Source organism: Oncorhynchus nerka, linkage group LG11 (genome assembly GCF_034236695.1).
Source record: "Oncorhynchus nerka isolate Pitt River linkage group LG11, Oner_Uvic_2.0, whole genome shotgun sequence".
Classification (NCBI taxonomy): domain Eukaryota; kingdom Metazoa; phylum Chordata; class Actinopteri; order Salmoniformes; family Salmonidae; genus Oncorhynchus; species Oncorhynchus nerka.
In genome coordinates this window covers 19,211,199-19,232,810 of record NC_088406.1, presented here as the reverse complement: position 1 = coordinate 19,232,810, position 21,612 = coordinate 19,211,199, and the positions used below count along the sequence as shown (strand labels likewise).

Sequence of the window (21,612 nt, the reverse complement as noted above, 5' to 3'; positions counted from 1 at the left end):
AAATGGACCGGAAAGAGCGACGGGTGGAGGGAGAGAGTGAGCCATCGGTGGAGAAGAGAGCAGGGAAATGGACCGGAAAGAGCGACGGTGGAGATGGAGGGAGAGAGGGAGAGAGTGAGCCATCGGTGGAGAAGAGAGCAGGGAAATGGACCGGAAAGAGCGACGGGTGGAGATGGAGGGAGAGAGGGAGAGAGTGAGCCATCGGTGGGGAAGAGAGCAGAACAAGCTGTTTATTTGTACGCAGTTGAGTGCTGGGACAGCTATAATGTCCTGATGGATCGGTGTGTCTATTCCCATGCTGCCAAGACTACAGTTAGTAGAACCTCTTGGACATCCCTCTAACACACACAGGTCTCTGATGTTTACAATGTGTACACCTTGTTGTCTTTGCTTCATTTAACTTCTTCCCTGTGTCTTCAGATCTGACAGCAGTAGTGACAGTTTGAGTGAGGAGGAGGAAGAGGTACCGATCCTCACAGATGAAGAGATGAACAAATTGGGGGCCAGGCTGGTGAAGGCAGAGATTATGGGTAACACGGTGAGGTCATCCACATGATCGCTGTGTTGCATCTCCTCATCCTACCTAGTCACACACAAAAAATACACAGATAATTACCCATTCTAAACGCGTTCCATACACCCCTGCCCATAGGCCCTTCCCCTAGCATATCAGGTCCCTCGGCTCTCTATCTCCTTGATCAAAGCAAACGATTCATTTTATACACTGCTCAAAAAAATAAAGGGAACACTAAAATAACACATCCTAGATCTGAATGAATGAAATATTCTTATTAAATACTTTTTTATTTACATAGTTGAATGTGCTGACAACAAACTCACACAAACATTATCAATGGAAATCAAATGTATCAACCCATGGAGGTCTGAATTTGGAGTCCCACTCAAAATTAAAGTGGAAAACCACACTACAGGCTGATCCAACTGTGATGTAATGTCCTTAAAACAAGTCAAAATGAGGCCCGGTAGTGTGTGTGGCCTCCACGTGCCTGTATGACCTCCCTACAATGCCTGGGCATGCTCCTGATGAGGTGGCGGATGGTCTCCTGAGGGATCTCCTCCCAGACCTGGACTAAAGCATCCGCCAACTCCTGGGACAGTCTGTGGTGCAACGTGGCGTTGGTGGATGGAGCAAGACATGATGTCCCAGATGTGCTCAATTGGATTCAGGTCTGTGGAACGGGCGGGCCAGTCCGTAGCATCAATGCCTTCCTCTTGCAGGAACTGCTGACACACTCTAGCCACATGAGGTCTAGCATTGTCTTGCATTAGGAGGAACCCACGGCCAACCACATCAGCATATGGTCTCACAAGGGGTCTGAGGATCTCATCTCGGTACCTAATGGCAGTCAGGCTACCTCTGGCGAGCACATGGAGGGCTGTGCGGCCCCCCCAAAGAAATTCCACCCCACACCATGACTGACCCACCGCCAAACCGGTCATGCTGGAGGATGTTGCAGGCAGCAGAACGTTCTCCACGGCGTCTCCAGACTCTGTCACGTGCTCAGTGTGAACCTGCTTTCATCTGTGAAGAGCACAGGGCGCCAGTGGCGAATTTGCCAATCTTGGTGTTCTCTGGCAAATGCCAAACGTCCTGCACGGTGTTGGGCTGTAAGCACAACCCCCATCTGTGGACGTCGGGCCCTCATACCACCCTCGTTTGAGCAGACACATGCACATTTGTGGCCTGCTGGAGGTCATTTTGCAGGGCTCTGGCAGTGCTCCTCATGCTCCTTCTTGCACAAAGGCGGAGGTAGCCGTCCTGCTGCTGGGTTGTTGCCCTCCTACGGCCTCCTCCACGTCTCCTGATGTACTGGCCTGTCTCCTGGTAGCGCCTCCATGCTCTGGACACTACGCTGACAGACACAGCAAACCTTCTTGCCACAGCTCGCATTGATGTGCCATCCTGGATGAGCTGCACTACCTGAGCCACTTGTGTGGGTTGTAGACTCCGTCTCATGCTACCACTAGAGTGAAAGCACCGCCAGCATTCAAAAGTGACCAAAACATCAGCCAGGAAATATAGGAACTGAGAAGTGGTCTGTGGTTATCACCTGCAGAACTACTCCTTTATTGGGGGTGTCTTGCTAATTGCCTAATTTCCACCTGTTGTCTATTCCATTTGCACAACAGCATGTGAAATTTATTGTCAATCAGTGTTGCTTCCTAAGTGGACAGTTTGATTTCACAGAAGTGTGTTGACTTGGAGTTACATTGTGTTGTTTAAGTGTTCCCTTTATTTTTTTGAGCAGTGTAGAAGTCACACTGTCCACTCAAGCCCCATCCATCTCTGTCAATCGATAAGGTTTTACTGGCCTCATTACTATATACGACAGTTTGGCAGGCCTCGGTACTATATACTACAGTTTGGTTGGCCTCATTACTACCGTATATACGACAGTTTGGCTGGCCTCATTACTACCGTATATACGACAGTTTGGCTGGCCTCTGTACTCTGTACGACAGTTTGGCTGGCCTCTGTACTCTGTACGACAGTTTGGCTGGCCTCTGTACTCTGTACGACAGTTTGGCGTACCGAGGCCAGCCAAACTGTCGTATATAATACTGAGGCCAGCCAATCTGTAGTATATAGTACTACAGTTTGCATGGGCATCTGTCACTAGAGACAGGCTTCAGAGGACTGAGTGTGGATGTGGCCACTACTTATCTAGATCCCCATCAGAGGACGGAGTGTGGATGTGGCCACTACTTATCTAGATCCCCATCAGAGGACGGAGTGTGGATGTGGCCACTATTTTTCTAGATCTCCATCAGAGGACTGAGTGTGGATGTGGCCACTACTTATCTAGATCTCCATCAGAGGACTGAGTGTGGATGTGGCCACTACTTATCTAGATCCACTACTTATCTAGATCCCCATCAGAGGACTGAGTGTGGATGTGGCCACTACTTACCTAGATCCCCATCACAATGTCTGCTCTGACAGTGTCCAGTCACAGCCAGCTCCTCTTAGTTGACAAGGGCCTGGTAGAGATGGGCCAGGCACATACAACTACTACTACTACTACACACACACACACTCATTGGCTTCCTCTGCTACTTTTCCACATTGTCCACATCCCTGTCATGAGACAGGGTTAGAAGGTGGTGAGAACATCTGTAATCCAGTAGGCTGTAATATTTAGACTCATGGGAAGGGCAGCTGCGGTGAAGGATACCAGACTACTATGTTGTGTTCAATCAGTGATTCTACTATCAGCCTCTTGTAATGGTGGAATACAATCAGGAGAGGTTGTTAAATGTTATTCTGTGTAACATGGATGGAGAAACAGCACTCTGTGTACGAGAAATCCACACATGCAACATCTGACATCATTAGTGTGGGTGGGGTGCAGTCAAGGAACATGTGACGTTTTTAAATGTGTGTCACCTTTAGGCTCTGATGGAGAAACTGAAGACCCAGCTGGAATCAGCCCGTAATGCCAAGGAGAATCGTGCCGCACAGCAACCTGGGAAATCGGACAGGGTGAGTAGAGGTGTATAGGGAGGGACAGGCATTACCCGTCAGGGAGCCAAGAGGATAAGGTAGTAGCCTACTGTATATATGTGCTACTCTTGTGGAGATGACCACTAGCACAGACTAAATCACTGTCAGCTGACTGACTGAGTGCTCAGTAGGTACAAGCCTGCAGGCTGATTGACTGCTTTAGCCCTGTATGCCTGCCTGCCTTTCTCTCTGAATACCTGCTGTCTGAATGCCTGTATAGAAGTTTATATTCTCTCTGGTTCGCAGTGAGAGTTGTCTTTGACAATAACCCATTTTCTCACTCCTTCAGATTTATATTCTCTAGTATTCTAGAGTATCTCCACTCCCAACACATCTACCTCCATCAGATTACATACACCTTAGTCAAATACATTTAAACTCAGTTTTTCACAATTCCTGACATTTAATCTGAGTAAAAAATCTTCTGTTTTTGGTCAGTTAGGATCACCACTTTATTTTAAGAATGTAAAATGTCAGAATAATAGTGTTGAGAATGATTTATGTCAGCTTTTATTTCTTTCATCACATTCACAGTGGGTCAGAAGTTTACATACACTCAATTAGTATTTGGTAGCTTTGCCTTTAAATAGTTTAACTTGGGTCAAATGTTTTGGGTAGACTTCAACAAGCTTTCCACAATAAATTGGGTGAATTTTGGCCCATTTCTCCTGACAGAGCTGGTGTAACTGAGTCAGGTTTGTAGGCCTCCTTGCTCACACACGCTTTTTCAGTTCTGCCCACACATTTTCTATAGGATTGAGGTCAGGGCTTTGTGATGGCCACTCCAGTACCTTGACTTTGTTGTCTTTAAACTTCTTGACGCACCCATCCCGTTAGTGGGATCATTGTCATCAACATCCGCTGATTAAATTACTAAAAATATTTAATTTTCATGAAATCACAAGTGCAATATAGCAAAACACAGCTTAGCTTATTGTTTCAATAAAGCTTTTTGGCGAAAGCATACGAAGCGTTTATATAAGAACATCTCTCTCAGTAGACAAAATATTACAAACAGCTAGCAGCCAAGTAGATTGGTCACAAAAGTCAGAAAAGCAATAAATTAAATTGCTTAGCTTTGATGATCTTCGGATGTTTGCACTCACGAGACTCCCAGTTACACAATAAATGTTCCTTTTGTTCCATAAAGATAATTCTTTATATACAAAATACCTCCATTTGTTTGGCACGTTTATGTTCAGAAATCCACAGGCTCGAGCGGTCACGACATCACAGACGAAAATTCCAAATAGTGTCCGTAATAGTCGTAGAAACATGTCAAACGTTTTTTATAATCAATCCTCAGGTTGTTTTTACAATATATAATCGATAATATGTCAACCGGAATGTAGCTTCTCCCATAGGAGAGAGAGAGAAAATGGCTGTTGCGCATTAAAAACTCTGCTGCACCCAGCCATCCACTGACGTGATGGGTTCTTTCTCGCTCATTTTTCAAAATAAAAGTCTGAAACTATGTCTAAAGACTGTTCACACCTTGAGGAAGCCAAAGGAATAGGGAATCTGATTGATATCCCTTTAAATTGAGGCAAGGCATCCAATGGAACAGAGGGCTTTCAGGAAAAACAGCACTTCCAGGTTTTTGCCTGCAATATCAGTTCTGTTATACCGTACTCACAGACAATATTTTGACAGTTTTGGAAACTTTATAGTGTTATCTATCCTAATCTGACAATTATATGCATATTCTAGTTTCTGGGCCTGAGAAATAGGCAGTTTCAAATGGGTACGTTTTTTTGCCAAAAACTAAAATACTGCCCCCTACACTCACTCAAGTCATTTTGCTGCAACTTTGGAAGTGTGCTTGGAGTCATTGTCCATTTGGAGGACCCATTTGCGACCAAGCCTTAACTTCCTGACTGATGTCTTGAGATGTTGCTTCAATATATCCAAATAATTGTCCTTCCTCATGAAGCCATCTATTTTGTGAACTGCACCAGTCCCTCCTGCAGCAAAGCACCCCCACAACATGATGCTGCCACCCCCTTGCTTCACGGTTGGGATGGTGTTCTTTGGCTTGCAAGCCTCCCCCTTTTCCACCAAACATAACGATGGTCATTATGGCCAAACAGTTCTATTTTTGTTTCATCAGACCCGAGGACATTTCTCCAAAAAGTATGATCTTTGTCCCCATGTGCAGCTGCAATCCGTAGTCTGGCTTTTTATGGCGGTTTTGGAGCAGTGGCTTCTTCCTTGCTGAGCGGCCGTTTAGGTTATGTCGATATAATACTTGTTTTACTGTGGATATAGATACTTTTGTACCTGTTTCCTCCAGCATCTTCACAAGGTCCTTTGCTGGTGTTCTGGGATTGATTTGCACTTTTTGCACCAAAGTACGTGCATCTCTAGGAGACAGAACGCGTCTTTTTCCTGAGTGGAGTGGCGGCTGCGTGGTCCCATGATGTTTATACCTGCGTGCTATTGTTTGTACAGATGAACGTGGTACATTCAGGAGTTTGGAAATTGCTCCCAAGGATGAACCAGATTTGTGGACGTCTACAATTTATTTTCTGAGGTCTTGACTGATTTCTTTTGATTTTCCCATGATGTCAAGCAAAGAGGCGCTGAGTTTGAGGTAGGCCTTCAAATATATCCACAGGTACACCTCCAATTGACTCAAATGATATCAATTAGTCTGCACACACCTATCAGAAGCTTCTAAAGCCATGACATTTTCTGGATTTTTCCAAAATGTTTAAAGGCACAGTCACTTCTGGCCCACTGGAATTGTGATACAGTGAATTGTTAGTGAAATAATCTGTATGTAAACAATTGGTGGGAAAATGACTTGTGTCATGCACAAAGTAGAGGTCCTATCCGACTTGTTAACAAACTATAGTTTTGGCAAGAAATTTGTGGAGTGGTTGAAAAATGAGTTTTAATGACTCCAACTTAAGTGTATGTGAACTTACATTTACATTTAAGTCATTTAGCAGACGCTCTTATCCAGAGCAACTTACAAATTGGTGCGTTCACCTTATGACATCCAGTGGAACTGCCACTTTACAATAGTGCATCTAAATCTTTTAAGGGGGTGAGAAGGATTACTTTATCCTATCCTAGGTATGGAAGGTGGTGATTGACTCCGCTGTCCTGGCGTCGTGAGGGAGTTTGTTCCACCATTGGGGGGCCAGAGCAGCGAACAGTTTTGACTGGGCTGAGCGTGAACTGTACTTCCTCAGTGGTAGGGAGGCGAGCAGGCCAGAGGTGGATGAACGCAGTGCCCTTGTTTGGGTGTAGGGCCTGATCAGAGCCTGGAGGTAGTGAGGTGCCGTTCCCCTCACAGCTCCGTAGGCAAGCACCATGGTCTTGTAGCGGATGCGAGCTTCAACTGGAAGCCAGTGGAGAGAGCGGAGGAGCGGGGTGACGTGAGAGAACTTGGGAAGGTTGAACACCAGACGGGCTGCGGCGTTCTGGATGAGCTGTAGGGTTTAATGGCACAGGCAGGGAGCCCAGCCAACAGCGAGTTGCAGTAATCCAGACGGGAGATGACAAGTGCCTGGATTAGGACCTGCGCCGCTTCCTGTGTGAGGCAGGGTCGTACTCTGCGGATGTTGTAGAGCATGAACCTACAGGAACGGGCCACCGCCTTGATGTTATTTGAGAACGACAGGGTGTTGTCCAGGATCACGCCAAGGTTCTTAGCGCTCTGGGAGGAGGACACAATGGAGTTGTCAACCGTGATGGCGAGATCATGGAACGGGCAGTCCTTCCCGGGAGGAAGAGCAGCTCCGTCTTCCCGAGGTTCAGCTTGAGGTGATGATCCGTCATCCACACTGATATGTCTGCCAGACATGCAGAGATGCGATTCGCCACCTGGTCGTCAGAAGGGGGAAAGGAGAAGATTAATTGTGTGTCGTCTGCATAGCAATGATAGGAGAGACCATGTGAGGTTATGACAGAGCCAAGTGACTTGGTGTATAGCGAGAATAGGAGAGGGCCTAGAACAGAGCCCTGGGGACACCAGTGGTGAGAACACGTGGTGAGGAGACAGATTCTCGCCACGCCACCTGGTAGGAGCGACCTGTCAGGTAGGACGCAATCCAAGCGTGGGCCGCGCCGGGAGATGCCCAACTCGGAGAGGGTGGAGAGGAGGATCTGATGGTTCACAGTATCGAAGGCAGCCGATAGGTCTAGAAGGATGAGAGCAGAGGAGAGAGAGTTAGCTTTAGCAGTGCGGAGCGCCTCCGTGATACAGAGAAGAGCAGTCTCAGTTGAATGACTAGTCTTGAAACCTGACTGATTTGGATCAAGAAGGTCATTCTGAGAGAGATAGCGGGAGAGCTGGCCAAGGACGGCACGTTCAAGAGTTTTGGAGAGAAAAGAAAGAAGGGATACTGGTCTGTAGTTGTTGACATCGGAGGGATCGAGTGTAGGTTTTTTCAGAAGGGGTGCAACTCTCGCTCTCTTGAAGACGGAAGGGACGTAGCCAGCGGTCAGGGATGAGTTGATGAGCGAGGTGAGGTAAGGGAGAAGGTCTCCGGAAATGGTCTGGAGAAGAGAGGAGGGGATAGGGTCAAGCGGGCAGGTTGTTGGGCGGGAGGACCGAGCCGGCCTGGAGGATAGGGGACATAGAGAGTCAAAGGATGCAGAAAGGGAGGAGAGGAGGGTTGAGGAGGCAGAATCAGGAGATAGGTTGGAGAAGGTTTGAGCAGAGGGAAGAGATGATAGGATGGAAGAGGAGAGAGTAGCGGGGGAGAGAGAGCGAAGGTTGGGACGGCGCGATACCATCCGAGTAGGGGCAGTGTGGGAAGTGTTGGATGAGAGCGAGAGGGAAAAGGATACAAGGTAGTGGTCGGAGACTTGGAGGGGAGTTGCAATGAGGTTAGTGGAAGAACAGCATCTAGTAAAGATGAGGTCGAGCGTATTGCCTGCCTTGTGAGTAGGGGGAAGGTGAGAGGGAGAGGTCAAAAGAGGAGAGGAGTGGAAAGAAGGAGGCAGAGAGGAATGAGTCAAAGGTAGACGTGGGGAGGTTAAAGTCGCCCAGAACTGTGAGAGGTGAGCCGTCCTCAGGAAAGGAGCTTATCAAGGCATCAAGCTCATTGATGAACTCTCCGAGGGAACCTGGAGGGCGATAAATGATAAGGATGTTAAGCTTGAAAGGTCTGGTAACTGTGACAGCATGGAATTCAAAGGAGGCGATAGACAGATGGGTAAGGGGAGAAAGAGAGAATGACCACTTGGGAGAGATGAGGATCCCGGTGCCACCACCCCGCTGACCAGAAGCTCTCGGGTGTGCGAGAACACGTGGGCGGACGAAGAGAGAGCAGTAGGAGTAGCAGTGTTATCTGTGGTGATCCATGTTTCCGTCAGTGCCAAGAAGTCGAGGGACTGGAGGGAGGCATAGGCTGAGATGAACTCTGCCTTGTTGGCCGCAGATCGGCAGTTCCAGAGGCTACCGAAGACCTGGAACTCCACGTGGGTCGTGCGCTGGGACCACCAGATTAGGGTGGCCGCGGCCACGCGGTGTTGAGCGTTTGTATGGTCTGTGCAGAGAGGAGAGAACAGGGATAGACAGACACATAGTTGACAGGCTACAGAAGAGGCTACGCTAATGCAAAGGAGATTGGAATGACAAGTGGACTACACGTCTCGAATGTTCAGAAAGTTAAGCTTACGTAGCAAGAATCTTATTGACTAAAATGATTAAAATGATACAGTACTGCTGAAGTAGGCTAGCTGGCAGTGGCTGCGTTGTTGACTTTGTAGGCTAGCTGGCAGTGGCTGCGTTGTTGACACTACACTAATCAAGTCGTTCCGTTGGGTGTGATAGTTTCGACAGTGCTGCTATTCGGGGCTAGCTGGCTAGCTAGCAGTGTTGATTACGTTACGTTGCGTTAAAAGAACGACAATAGCTGGCTAGCTAACCTAGAAAATCGCTCTAGACTACACAATTATCTTTGATACAAAGACGGCTATGTAGCTAGCTATGTAGCTAGCTACGATCAAACAAATCAAACCGTTGTACTGTAATGAAATGAAATGAAAATGTGATACTACCTGTGGAGCGAAGCGGAATGCGACCGGGTTGTTGAGTGAGGAAGTTCAATTCGGTGGACGTTGGCTAGCTGTTGGCTAGCTAGCAGTGTCTCCTACGTTAAGGACGACAAATAGCTGGCTAGCTAACCTCGGTAAATTAAGATAATCACTCTAAAACTACACACTCTAAACTACACAATTATCTTGGATACGAAGACAGCAAAGACAACTATGTAGCTAGCTAACACTACAATAATCAGGTCATTCAGTTGAGTGTAATAGTTTTTAGTGCTGCTATTCGATAGACGGTGGACGTTAGCTAGCTGGCTAGCTGCTGGGCAGATAGCAGTGTAGACTGCGTTAGGACGACGAAATACGATAATTACGCAATTATCTTTGATACAAAGACGGCTATGTAGCTAGCTAAGAAGAAATTGCTAAGATTAGACAAATCAAACCGTTGTACTATAGTGAAATGTAATGAAATGTAATGAAAAGTTATACAACCTGCGGCCGAAGTGCGAATGCAACCGCTCGCTCCAACCCGGAAGTCAACTTCCGACTTCAACTGTATATACTCTAGTATTCTGGAGTATCTCCACTTCCAACACATCTACCCCCATCAGATGTATATACTTTAGTGGTCTCTTCTGCCCTGGTATGGGTTTATCCTAACAGAGAGCTCATATCTCCACTAATAATACAGTGGCTAAAATGTACCACTGTTATTGCATCATCAATCTTCCACCAGTCGTGAGGAATCTTACACACTCAAAGCTGAGGAACCTTCAAAACAACCATCTTAGCAGCCTAACGCTGAACTGCACACGCCGTCTTGGCAGCCTAACGCTGCACTGCACACGCCGTCTTGGCAGCCTAACGCTGAACTGCACACGCCGCCTTGGCAGGCTAACGCTGAACTGCACACGCCGCCTTGGCAGCCTAACGCTGAACTGCACACGCCGCCTTGGCAGCCTAACGCTGAACTGCACACGCCGCCTTGGCAGCCTAACGCTGAACTGCACACGCCGCCTTGGCAGCCTGAACTGCACACGCCGCCTTAGGCAGCCTAACGCTGAACTGCACACGCCGCCTTGGCAGCCTAACGCTGAACTGCACACGCCGCCTTGGCAGCCTAACGCTGAACTGCACACGCCGCCTTGGCAGCCTAACGCTGAACTGCACACGCCGCCTTGGCAGCCTAACGCTGAACTGCACACGCCGCCTTGGCAGCCTAACGCTGAACTGCACACGCCGCCTTGGCAGCCTAACGCTGAACTGCACACGCCGCCTTGGCAGCCTAACGCTGCACTGCACACGCCGCCTTGGCAGCCTAACGCTGCACTGCACACGCCGTCTTGGCTGGCTAGTGCTCACTACATGGTCATAATGTCCCTCAACCACTTATAAACACAACCACGTGTTTATTCAGCTGCTGGGTTAAGTATTACACACCTAATTTGTGGTTTGTTTACAACTCTGTGAATTTATTGTAGGAGTTTTTAGTTTGTAATGACAAGAGGGGTTATAGGTGGTTTTCAATGATCAGACCTTCAGTGAAACGCTTGACTAACCTATGTGTTTTTTTTGGAAAGGTTATGGCCCATGTCTATTGTTAGACAGCTTTGATTGACACCGCTATCTCTCTTTAGCTTCTCTCGCTAGCCTTGAATGTCCTCTCCTATTCCCCCCTCTCTCTTTCCTCGCTCCCCTCTCTGTCATATCAGCTTTGAATGAAACCCTTTAGTGCAGGGATCACAAACTGGATTCAGCTGGGCCCACTTTTTTGTCTTGAATGTATGGTCAGAGGTCTGACAGTTAGGGAACCCTACTCTAGTGAGCTGTCTGATTTTGAACCCTCCCCCTCCACCTCTCCTCAGTTTAGGTTTTTCTGTGTTGCTTCTATTTCCGCAAGTGAGGAATACGTATATGGATAAGTAGGCTAATATATTACTGTTCCTCTCTTGGTGAGATCTGCTATAATCTCTTCAGACTCCTCAGTGAGAGCGGGGCTGTTGGTGTTATTCCACACTCTTCATTGTCCCCCACGATGAAATCAGGGAGGGGAATGTGGATCGGTCACCATCCGTACATAGTCACAAGAGATGTCTGACAGCACTGGCCTGATTTTGACACAACTTGGGTGAATGATGCATCTTGCCATAGAGATCTGACATTTACAAAATGACACCGATTGGCTAGATGGTGGCGCTAAAATGCAGACTTTGAAAGGTGCGTAACCTTTCAACGTCATATAGCTTATTCCCTTATATACTTCCCTTATATACTTATACACTTCCCTTATATACTTATTCTCCTCACCCAGTTTGACCTAAAGTCATGAAATTCAGTACATAAGTCCATCTCCTCACACATCCCTCAGGAGACCCATAGTCTGCCATGATGGGTTTCCCCAAAACGTTTTTTGTAGAAAACACACCTTCTGGCACCTAATGACCGATCTGCACAACATTTGATATGTGGCATCGATGGACAAAGGTCTCTCAATGCAATATTTTCAGACTAGTACCTAAAAAAACATGGCCACTATTGACCAATAAACATTCACGTGGGCGTGGTCTGGCACAAATGCATATACATTAGTCAAGGATTTTTGTATTGGAACACAATTTGGTACACATGTTGCAAACACAGGCACATGTTTATCTCTTGATCTGTTTGACTCAGTGCTGAAATTTGGCACATGCATCTTGCCATAGAGATGGGATAAGGGGGGCACAGCATCATTCATGGGGGACTGCATGTTTACTATTGCCTTTTTTAGTGATCATGGTTAGTGATACACCCGGCAGTCATACGAGACAATTTACTTACCGCGCTCTCTCTCTTTCAAGACTGATTGGAGAGGTCGTGTGGAGGGCTCTGTCCTTTTTCTTCTGCTTATTTATACTTTCACCATGGAGGGCTTAAACAACATTATTGTTCCCCGCGATGAAATCGGAGGGGGAACTATGCATCTGTCGCCATCTTTTAGTACGTTAGTCACATTCAATATCTCACCACTAGCCTGATTTTGACAAAAACTTGGGTGAATGATGCATCTTGCCATAGAGATTTGGCATTTACAAAATGACACTGCTAGGCCCTAGGGGGCACTGTAGTAATCAACTGAAATTCCAAACTTTGAACAAGCATATCCCTGTCCTGTTTGTGCTCGAATTGTTGTCAATAATTGGCCCGGGTGGGCTGCGTCATTCGTGGGGGACAACATGTTTACTGTTTTCTTGTTTGTCTAAGTTAGGGTATTATCAGTGTGCCGTTATTCTGTGTGTACGGTCAGTGTTCCTCTAAGCTAACCCAGCTATGAAATAACTGCCTTGTCCACTGTCGTGTTCCCCTTATAAATAATACTGGATTCTTTATTTTACTGTAGAATATGAATGCACTGCTTCTATAATGTCTGCTATGTGATCAATCGGGTTTGCATATGTTTTTCTGTTCTATGTTCGTCTCCATAACCCTCTCCCTCTGTTTGTTCAGGCTCCAGGTCAAACAGAGGAGGACCAGGAAGTACTTCTCTTCAGAACAGACCAATCGGGTCGCGCCTGGCCGGTCAATGCCTCTTCGGAACCCCAGGAGCCCGGAGGAAGACGTAGGAAAAAGAAGGCGGTGAGCAGTGTGTGTTATGATAGGTTGTGAGAGATGAGGTTACGGTGTCTGGACTTGCCTGGGAGTACAGAGGTGTATCCCAAATTAATTTTGCCCCATCAACAATGCAAACACAGTCTCCCTCTCAGATGAACTGTGCTTATGTAAACAGTTCTGAAGTATATTCTCTATTGGTTACACAAGGTGGATGGGGAAAGAGTGATATTTTCAGTATTCTAATGGTGTCTCTCTCCCCTGGTCAGATTGAGACCCACAGGGATGGGGAGCGTATGAGATACTTCCAGGATGATGACAGTGTGGGTCTTCATGAGATGGTCCGCAGGGAGAAGATGAGCTCTGCAGAGGACCAGAACTCCCTCTACGCACGCATGGCTGGCAAGGTACGCTGCATTCGCTCCTAACAACCTGTCCTGTCTGTAAAATGTAAATGTGCTCATCTAATACACCAATATGGCAACCTAGAACACCATAGAGTTTTGGACCACTATTTTTTTTGGTCTTAATCTGCGTTTTATTTGAGGTCATTTAGAGTCCATACTGCAGAACCACTAGCAGGGTAGAGTTTGTTTCCCTATCAAGACTGGCATTTCTTTATCAGTGACCATTTCCAGGTTTTCTGGGTTAAGTAATCCTCGGTTACAGCAGAACACCGTAGTGGGTAGCTACCCAATCAGGGACGAGGAGGGAACTACTCGTTATCCTAGCATCTGTAAAAAAAAAAAAAACGTTTTATACAATTCTTGTATATATTGTTTTTAAACCTTCCCCCTGCCCTCTCTCTGGAATTGAAACAATAAAATGTAGAATTCCAGTTAGGCAGCAGTGAGCTCCCTTCTCCTATGTTGTAGGGCAGCCTCCATGTCCGTCTGCAGGGTGAGGAAACAGTCTGCGCACGTTGTAAGGAGGATGTCAGGACTGGGTGCAGGGATCACTGAGGTCCAGCTGTTAAGTTAAACGTCGTCCTCAAGCAGTGTCCTCCTATGTGATAGAACTGGATGACATCGAAGTCTTCTGAGTACTGACCGGCACTGAGACCTCTATCCAGGCCACAGGATGTTGGTGACAGCTTAATTGGGGAGGATGTATTCGTTGTAATGGCTAGAGCTGAAAAAGTGCAATGGTATCAAATACATCAAACGTATGGTTTCCAGGTGTTTAATTCCATTAGCTCCATTCCGGCATTATTATGAGCCTTCCTCCAGTCAGCAGCCTCCTGTGATTCGGGCACTGTGTTGTTGGCCTCCTGACTACCCACGTAGAACTATTTGAACTGTCAGCAATAGACACCCACTTCCCCAGATACTCATTGAGGTTGCGCAGCTTCAGTGGTCTCAGGAGATCCTCACAGGTTAGAGGGACTGCCTGGGAGCCCCCCACTGAGAGACCGCCAGCATCACTAGAACTCCTCAATATGTCCTCCCTGTGTTTCTGTACAGTAAGTCTCACAGTAAGTCAATGTGCAGAGGCACCGTTTAGTCGAGGTAATTGAGGTAATGTATACATGTGGGTGGAGTTATTAAAGTGACTTATCAGTGTAAAAAAGAGGGGGGGGGGCAGTGCAAGTAGTTTGATTAGATATTCAGTAGTCTTATGGCTTGGGGTATAAGCTGTAAGTAGAAGCTGTTCAGTAGTCTTATGGCTTGGGGGTAGAAGCTGTTCAGTAGTCTTATGGCTTGGGGGTAGAAGCTGTTCAGTAGTCTTATGGCTTGGGGGTAGAAGCTGTTCAGTAGTCTTATGGCTTGGGGGTAGAAGCTGTTCAGTAGTCTTATGGCTTGGGGGTAGTGTTCAGTTCTTATGGCTTGGGGGTAGAAGCTGTTCAGTAGTCTTATGGCTTGGGGGTAGAAGCTGTTCAGTAGTCTTATGGCTTGGGGGTAGAAGCTGTTCAGTAGTCTTATGGCTTGGGGGTAGAAGCTGTTCAGTAGTCTTATGGCTTGGGGGTAGAAGCTGTTCAGTAGTCTTATGGCTTGGGGGTAGAAGCTGTTCAGTAGTCTTATGGCTTGGGGGTAGAAGCTGTTCAGTAGTCTTATGGCTTGGGGGTAGAAGCTGTTCAGTAGTCTTATGGCTTGGGGGTAGAAGCTGTTCAGAAGCCTCTTGGACTTAGACATGGCACTCCGGTACCACTTGCCGTGCGTTATCAGAGGAAACAGTCAGACTAGGGTGGCTGGAGTCTTTGACAATTTTTTGGGCCTTCCTCTGACACCGCCTGGTATAGAGGTCTTGGATTGCAGGAAGCTTGGCCTCAGTGATGTACTGGGCCGTACACACTACCCTCTGTAGTGCCTTGCGGTCGGAGGCCGAGCAGTTGCCATACCAGGCAGTGATGCAACCAGTCACGATGCTCTCGATGGTGCAGCTCTAGAACCTTTTGAGGATCTGAGGACCCATGCAAAATCTTTTCACTCTCCTGAGGGGAACAGGTTTTGCTGTGCCCACTTCACAGCTGTCTTGGTGTGCTTGGACCATGTTAGTTTGTTGGAGATTTGGTCACCGAGGCACTTGAAGCTCTTATTAACCTGCTCCACTGCAGCCCCGTCGATGACAATGGGGGCGTGCTCGATCCTCCATTTCCTGTAGTCCACAATCATCTCCTTGGTCATGTTGAGGGAGAGGTTGTTGTCATGGCACCACACTGTCAGGTTTCTGACCTCCCTATAGGCTGTCTTGTCATTGTTGGTGATCAGGCCTACCACTGTTGTGTGGATGGAGAGGGGCGAGATGTGGATGGATGGATGGATGGAGGGAGGGAGAGATGGATGGGGAGAGATGGATGGGGAGAGAGGGAGAGATGGATAGGGGGATGGGGAGAGAGGGAGAGATGGATATGGGGAGAGAGGGAGAGATGGATGGGTAGAGGGGAGATGGGGATGGAGAGATGGATGGGGAGGGAGGGGATGGAGATTGGGGGATGGAGAGGGATGAGGTTGAGATGGGGATGGAGAGAGGGCTGGGGGGGCATATGGAGAGGGGGGGGGGAGAGGGAGCATTATTAATAAACTCTTGGAGACATCGGAGTTGCCATGGCGATTCAAAATGAAAGCGACAAAGTTGCACCTTTTTTAGCTCACTCTCTGTGGGCTGTATCATTAACGCCACACACACTCTCCTTTAGCAGGGACTAGACTCTATAAATACAACTACAGTTACCATGACATAGTGACTATACATATACTACATCTAATTATTGTTATATTTATAATGTGCATGGAGAGAAAGTCATTGTCTCAACACCACCACCCCGGTCCTCATGGCTTAGGATAGCTTGTCGTTAATGGGGCCAGGGTAGGGTAGCTTGTCGTTAATGGGGCCAGGGTAGGGTAGCTTGTCATTAATGGGGCCAGGGTAGGATAGCTAGTCGTTAATGGGGCCAGGGTAGGGTAGCTTGTCATTAATGGGGCCAGGGTAGGATAGCTTGTCGTTAATGGGGCCAGGGTAGGGTAGCTTGTCGTTAATGGGGCCAGGGTAGGGTAGCTTGTCATTAATGGGGCCAGGGTAGGGTAGCTTGTCGTTAATGGGGCCAGGGTAGGGTAGCTTGTCGTTAATGGGGCCAGGGTAGGGTAGCTTGTCATTAATGGGGCCAGGGTAGGATAGCTAGTCTTTAATGGGGCCAGGGTAGGATAGCTAGTCGTTAATGGGGCCAGGGTAGGATAGCTTGTCGTTAATGGGGCCATGGTAGGATAGCTAGTCGTTAATGGGGCCAGGGTAGGATGGCTTGTCGTTAATGGGGCCAGGGTAGGATAGCTAGTCGTTAATGGGGCCAGGGTAGGATAGCTTGTCGTTAATTGGGGCCAGGGTAGGATAGCTAGTCGTTAATGGGGCCAGGGTAGGATAGCTAGTCGTTAATGGGGCCAGGGTAGGATAGCTAGTCGTTAATGGGGCCAGGGTAGGATAGCTAGTCGTTAATGGGGCCAGGGTAGGATAGCTTGTCGTTAATGGGGCCAGGGTAGGATAGCTTGTCGTTAATGGGGCCAGGGTAGGATGGCTGGTCGTTAATGGGGCCAGGGTAGGATAGCTGGTCGTTAATGGGGCCAGGGTAGGGTAGCTAGTCGTTAATGGGGCCAGGGTAGGATAGCTTGTCGTTAATGGGGCCAGGGTAGGATGGCTGGTCGTTAATGGGGCCAGGGTAGGGTAGCTAGTCGTTAATGGGGCCAGGGTAGGATAGCTTGTCGTTAATGGGGCCAGGGTAGGATAGCTAGTCGTTAATGGGGCCAGGGTAGGATAGCTAGTCGTTAATGGGGCCAGGGTAGGATAGCTAGTCGTTAATGGGGCCAGGGTAGGATAGCTAGTCGTTAATGGGGCCAGGGTAGGATAGCTTGTCGTTAATGGGGCCAGGATAGGATGGCTTGTCGTTAATGGGGCCAGGGTAGGATGGCTGGTCGTTAATGGGGCCAGGGTAGGGTGGCTAGTCGTTAATGGGGCCAGGGTAGGATAGCTTGTCGTTAATGGGGCCAGGGTAGGATAGCTAGTCGTTAATGGGGCCAGGGTAGGATAGCTAGTCGTTAATGGGGCCAGGGTTGGATAGCTTGTCGTTAATGGGGCCAGGGTAGGATAGCTAGTCGTTAATGGGGCCAGGGTAGGATAGCTAGTCGTTAATGGGGCCAGGGTAGGATAGCTAGTCGTTAATGGGGCCAGGGTAGGATGGCTAGTCGTTAATGGGGCCAGGGTAGGATGGCTGGTCGTTAATGGGGCCAGGGTAGGATGGCTAGTCGTTAATGGGGCCAGGGTAGGATGGCTTGTCGTTAATGGGGCCAGGGTAGGATGGCTTGTCGTTAATGGGGCCAGGGTAGGATAGCTAGTCGTTAATGGGGCCAGGGTAGGATAATTAGTCGTTAATGGGGCCAGGGTAGGATAGCTGGTCGTTAATGGGGCCAGGGTAGGATAGCTGGTCGTTAATGGGGCCAGGGTAGGATAATTAGTCGTTAATGGGGCCAGGGTAGGATAATTAGTCGTTAATGGGGCCAGGGTAGGATAGCTTGTCGTTAATGGGGCCAGGGTAGGATAGCTTGTCGTTAATGGGGCCAGGGTAGGATAGCTTGTCGTTAATGGGGCCAGGGTAGGATAGCTAGTCGTTAATGGGGCCAGGGTAGGATAGCTAGTCGTTAATGGGGCCAGGGTAGGATAGCTTGTCGTTAATGGGGCCAGGGTAGGATGGCTGGTCGTTAATGGGGCCAGGGTAGGATAGCTAGTCTTTTATACGCTACTGTATTTTCTTCCCTATACCTTCTATATTGTAACCGTTCGGATTCCAGAAGCATTTGCTGTTTGCACTTCCTTGGTTCCCTGTTCCACCATTGTTGCTCAATCTAAACAAGGCAAAGTCCCATTCAGGGAGTAGGGTACATGTGTGCGTGTGGCCCAGGTAGGAGTTGTCTAAAATTCCAGCATTGAGGTGTGGCAATTAACCACAGGTCTGTGTGTGTGTAATTGATTCATTATCCACCGAGTGAAGGCTGGCAATATAAGCCCCACACTGGCCCAGCACGCACAGCCAAACATGCACTTATCACATCTCTGCCTTAGTATCCGTAAGCAGCTTTAGCTAGAGCGAGTGTCTCCCCTTTGCTCTGTCTGAGAGAGGAAATTAGTGCTGGAATTGGAGTAGAGCAATCGTATCTAATATTAGATCAGCCTTTTGTTCCTGTTCTAGAGTCTTCTCCCCTGAAGGGAGGCACTGGTAGAGGTGTGGTATGGGTGATGCAGTTCTGACTACCCAATGGGGTGTTGGGTTTTCATGGGTGATAAGGTGATGGACTGCACACACCATGCTCACACACATACAATAGACTAGATGGACATGTTGTACACACACCTAGGCCTGCTTTCACACAGACCCAGACCTGTCAATCAGTCAGGACAGTGTGGGGAGACACGACATCCCAACGGCTCACCCTGTGTCCATGGAGACGCCTCTGTCACTGCCATAAAAAGAAAATCCTACAAGCAACACTCAGTTGTGACAACTGAACCAACACAAAGAACTTTTCAAAGAACCCTATTATCTTGTTTCTGTGTGCGATGTGAATAGTGGGAATATTCGCCCGCTGTTCGATGCTCTTTAGTGTGATGTTTATTCAGCTACAGCAATGACGTCTGTTAACTGACCCGGCTACAGCCATATGGATTTGTATTGATAGACTGATTGATTAGCCCTTTGGGTCTCGCTCTCTCTCTCTCTGTGTGTGTGTGTGTGTGTGTGGAAATGTAACTCAAGGCCATGCACCGACTCATGGGGAAATCAAAATGATATGTAAATGATCACACTTTAGGCAAACAAACACCTTTCTCTCTCTCTCTCAGATGATGGGGAAGACAGACGATGACAACTACACCCTGGATGACATGTTTGTTTCCAGCGTGGCTCAGAGAGAGGGCGAGGGGCGGGACGAGGAGAGGATGAGGAGCAGAGCCATAGCGGAGCACAGGCGACTGGCCGTTACCATGGAGAAATGCCATCACTGCTTCAGCAACCCCGAGCTCCAGAAACACCTGCTCATCGCCATAGGAACCAAGGTGAGAAAGTAGGGAAGGAGAGTTTGGCCCATTGGGATTTGTGGTGTCAGATTGGGGTGTCTGTTTTTTGACTGGGTGTGTGTTTTTTGACTGGTGTGTGTGTCTCCGCAGGTGTATCTGAGCCTGCCTGGGGGTGTGTCTCTGACAGAGGGTCACTGTCTGATCACTCCACTGCAACACCACTGCTCTGCCACTGGATTGGATGAGGACGTGTGGACCGAGATCCAGGTCAGCCAATCAAAAACTCTACTACAGCCTAGACATGCCCTCCCACCTTTCCGATTTTCACTGATTGGTCTAGAAGGCAGAGATTGTGAGTTTGTGTGTGACGTTGTGTGTTTGTCCTGTGTGCAGGTGTTCCGCAGGGCACTGGTGCAGATGTTTGAGTCTCAGGATCAGGACTGTGTGTTTATGGAGACCCACATGAACCCAAAGAGACGCCAGCACATGGTCCTGGAGTGTATCCCTCTACCCAGAGAACTGGGAGACATGGCTCCTATCTACTTTAAGGTGTGTTTGTGTATCTTCCTATAGAAACCATCTATAGAATAGATGAGCTGTCTGGGTTAATACTGCGTGTGTCCTACAGAAAGCCATCATGGAATGTGATGAGGAGTGGGCAATGAATAAGAAGGTAGTGGATCTCTCCTCCAAAGACATCCGCCACGCTGTGAGTTATACCTCCATCTTCTCGTTCCTTCTTCCTCACTCCTGAAATGTTTTCATCCCTCTTCCCTCCCTTCCTGCATGCCTCCCTCCCTCTACCAAGCTCCAGGACCAGGTGCCTGTCTCAGCCCCTGAGAGAGGGTTTCTAGAGGCGTGTATTCTGTGAGTGTGTTTGACGGTGTGTTCTCTCTGTGCCAGGTGCCGCGGGGTCTGCCATATTTCTCAGTAGACTTTGGTCTTCAGGGGGGCTTTGCTCACGTCATTGAAAACGAACACAAGTTCCCCCACTACTTTGGCAAGGTCAGTGAACTACAACCTCTATGGGGTGCTTTTACTGTCCACTGTGTCACTCTAAACCTTCTCCCTCCTTTCCCGATCCTTCTCCTCTTCCCTCCTCTCCTTCTCTCCCGCTCCTCCTCTCCCCTCTTCAGGAGATTGTTGGGGGGATGTTGGACGTGGAGCCGAGGATATGGAGGAAGTCCATCAGAGAGAACTTTGACGACCAGCGGAAGAAAGTCCTTGAGTTCTCCCAGTGGTGGAAACCCTTCGACTGCACCAAGACGGACAGCTGAACCAACCAACCAACACATCTCAATAAACCCCTAGCCCCTGAAAATATACAGTAGATGTAACTGCAAGCCATATGGCGTTAGCCCCTTGTCTTCTGAGACTATGACTGTGTGCTTTATAATCCTCTGATCCTGTCAACACATTGTTTTACTCTGAGATTATTCTGATTAAATACGGGCAGAAGGCCATAAAATAACTAACTGTTGTGTATGTTGGGATACGTTGTTTTACTATCTTAAAAATAAATGAATATGATGCTTTCTGTTCTTTTACTTTTGTCATTTAGCAGACACTCTTATAAAGAGCCACTTACAATTAGTGCATTCATCTTCAAATACCTGTCAATTAGTGCATTCCTCTTCAAATACCTGTCAATTAGTGCATTCCTCTTCAAATACCTGTCAATTAGTGCATTCCTCTTCAAATACCTGTCAATTAGTGCATTCCTCTTCAAATACCTGTCAATTAGTGCATTCCTCTTCAAATACCTGTCAATTAGTGCATTCATCTTCAAATACCTGTCAATTAGTGCATTCCTCTTCAAATACCTGTCAATTAGTGCATTCATCTTCAAATACCTGTCAATTAGTGCATTCATCTTCAAATATCTGTCAATTAGTGTATTTGCCTTCAAATATCTAGGGGAGACAACCATATATCACAATCGTAGCAAGTACATTTTCCCCTCAAAGTACAGTAGGTATCAACCAAGTCAG

General features: G+C 47.8%; 1 protein-coding gene across 2 annotated transcripts in view; it reads left to right on the top strand.

The window, feature by feature from the left end:
* cwf19l2 (CWF19 like cell cycle control factor 2) overlaps nucleotides 1-21,156 on the top strand; it is a 38,116-nt gene extending 16,960 nt beyond the window's left edge. For both annotated transcript variants that reach the window (XM_029652593.2, XM_065024280.1), the window contains exons 10-19: nucleotides 421-538; nucleotides 3,416-3,505; nucleotides 13,025-13,153; nucleotides 13,396-13,533; nucleotides 19,448-19,660; nucleotides 19,772-19,888; nucleotides 20,015-20,170; nucleotides 20,250-20,330; nucleotides 20,525-20,626; nucleotides 20,758-21,156. In XM_029652593.2, coding sequence (XP_029508453.2) covers nucleotides 421-538; nucleotides 3,416-3,505; nucleotides 13,025-13,153; nucleotides 13,396-13,533; nucleotides 19,448-19,660; nucleotides 19,772-19,888; nucleotides 20,015-20,170; nucleotides 20,250-20,330; nucleotides 20,525-20,626; nucleotides 20,758-20,898 — 1,285 coding nt within the window. In that variant the 3' untranslated portion in view covers nucleotides 20,899-21,156. The remainder of the gene's footprint in view (nucleotides 1-420; nucleotides 539-3,415; nucleotides 3,506-13,024; nucleotides 13,154-13,395; nucleotides 13,534-19,447; nucleotides 19,661-19,771; nucleotides 19,889-20,014; nucleotides 20,171-20,249; nucleotides 20,331-20,524; nucleotides 20,627-20,757) is intronic.
* The last annotated feature ends 456 nt before the right edge of the window (nucleotides 21,157-21,612 follow it).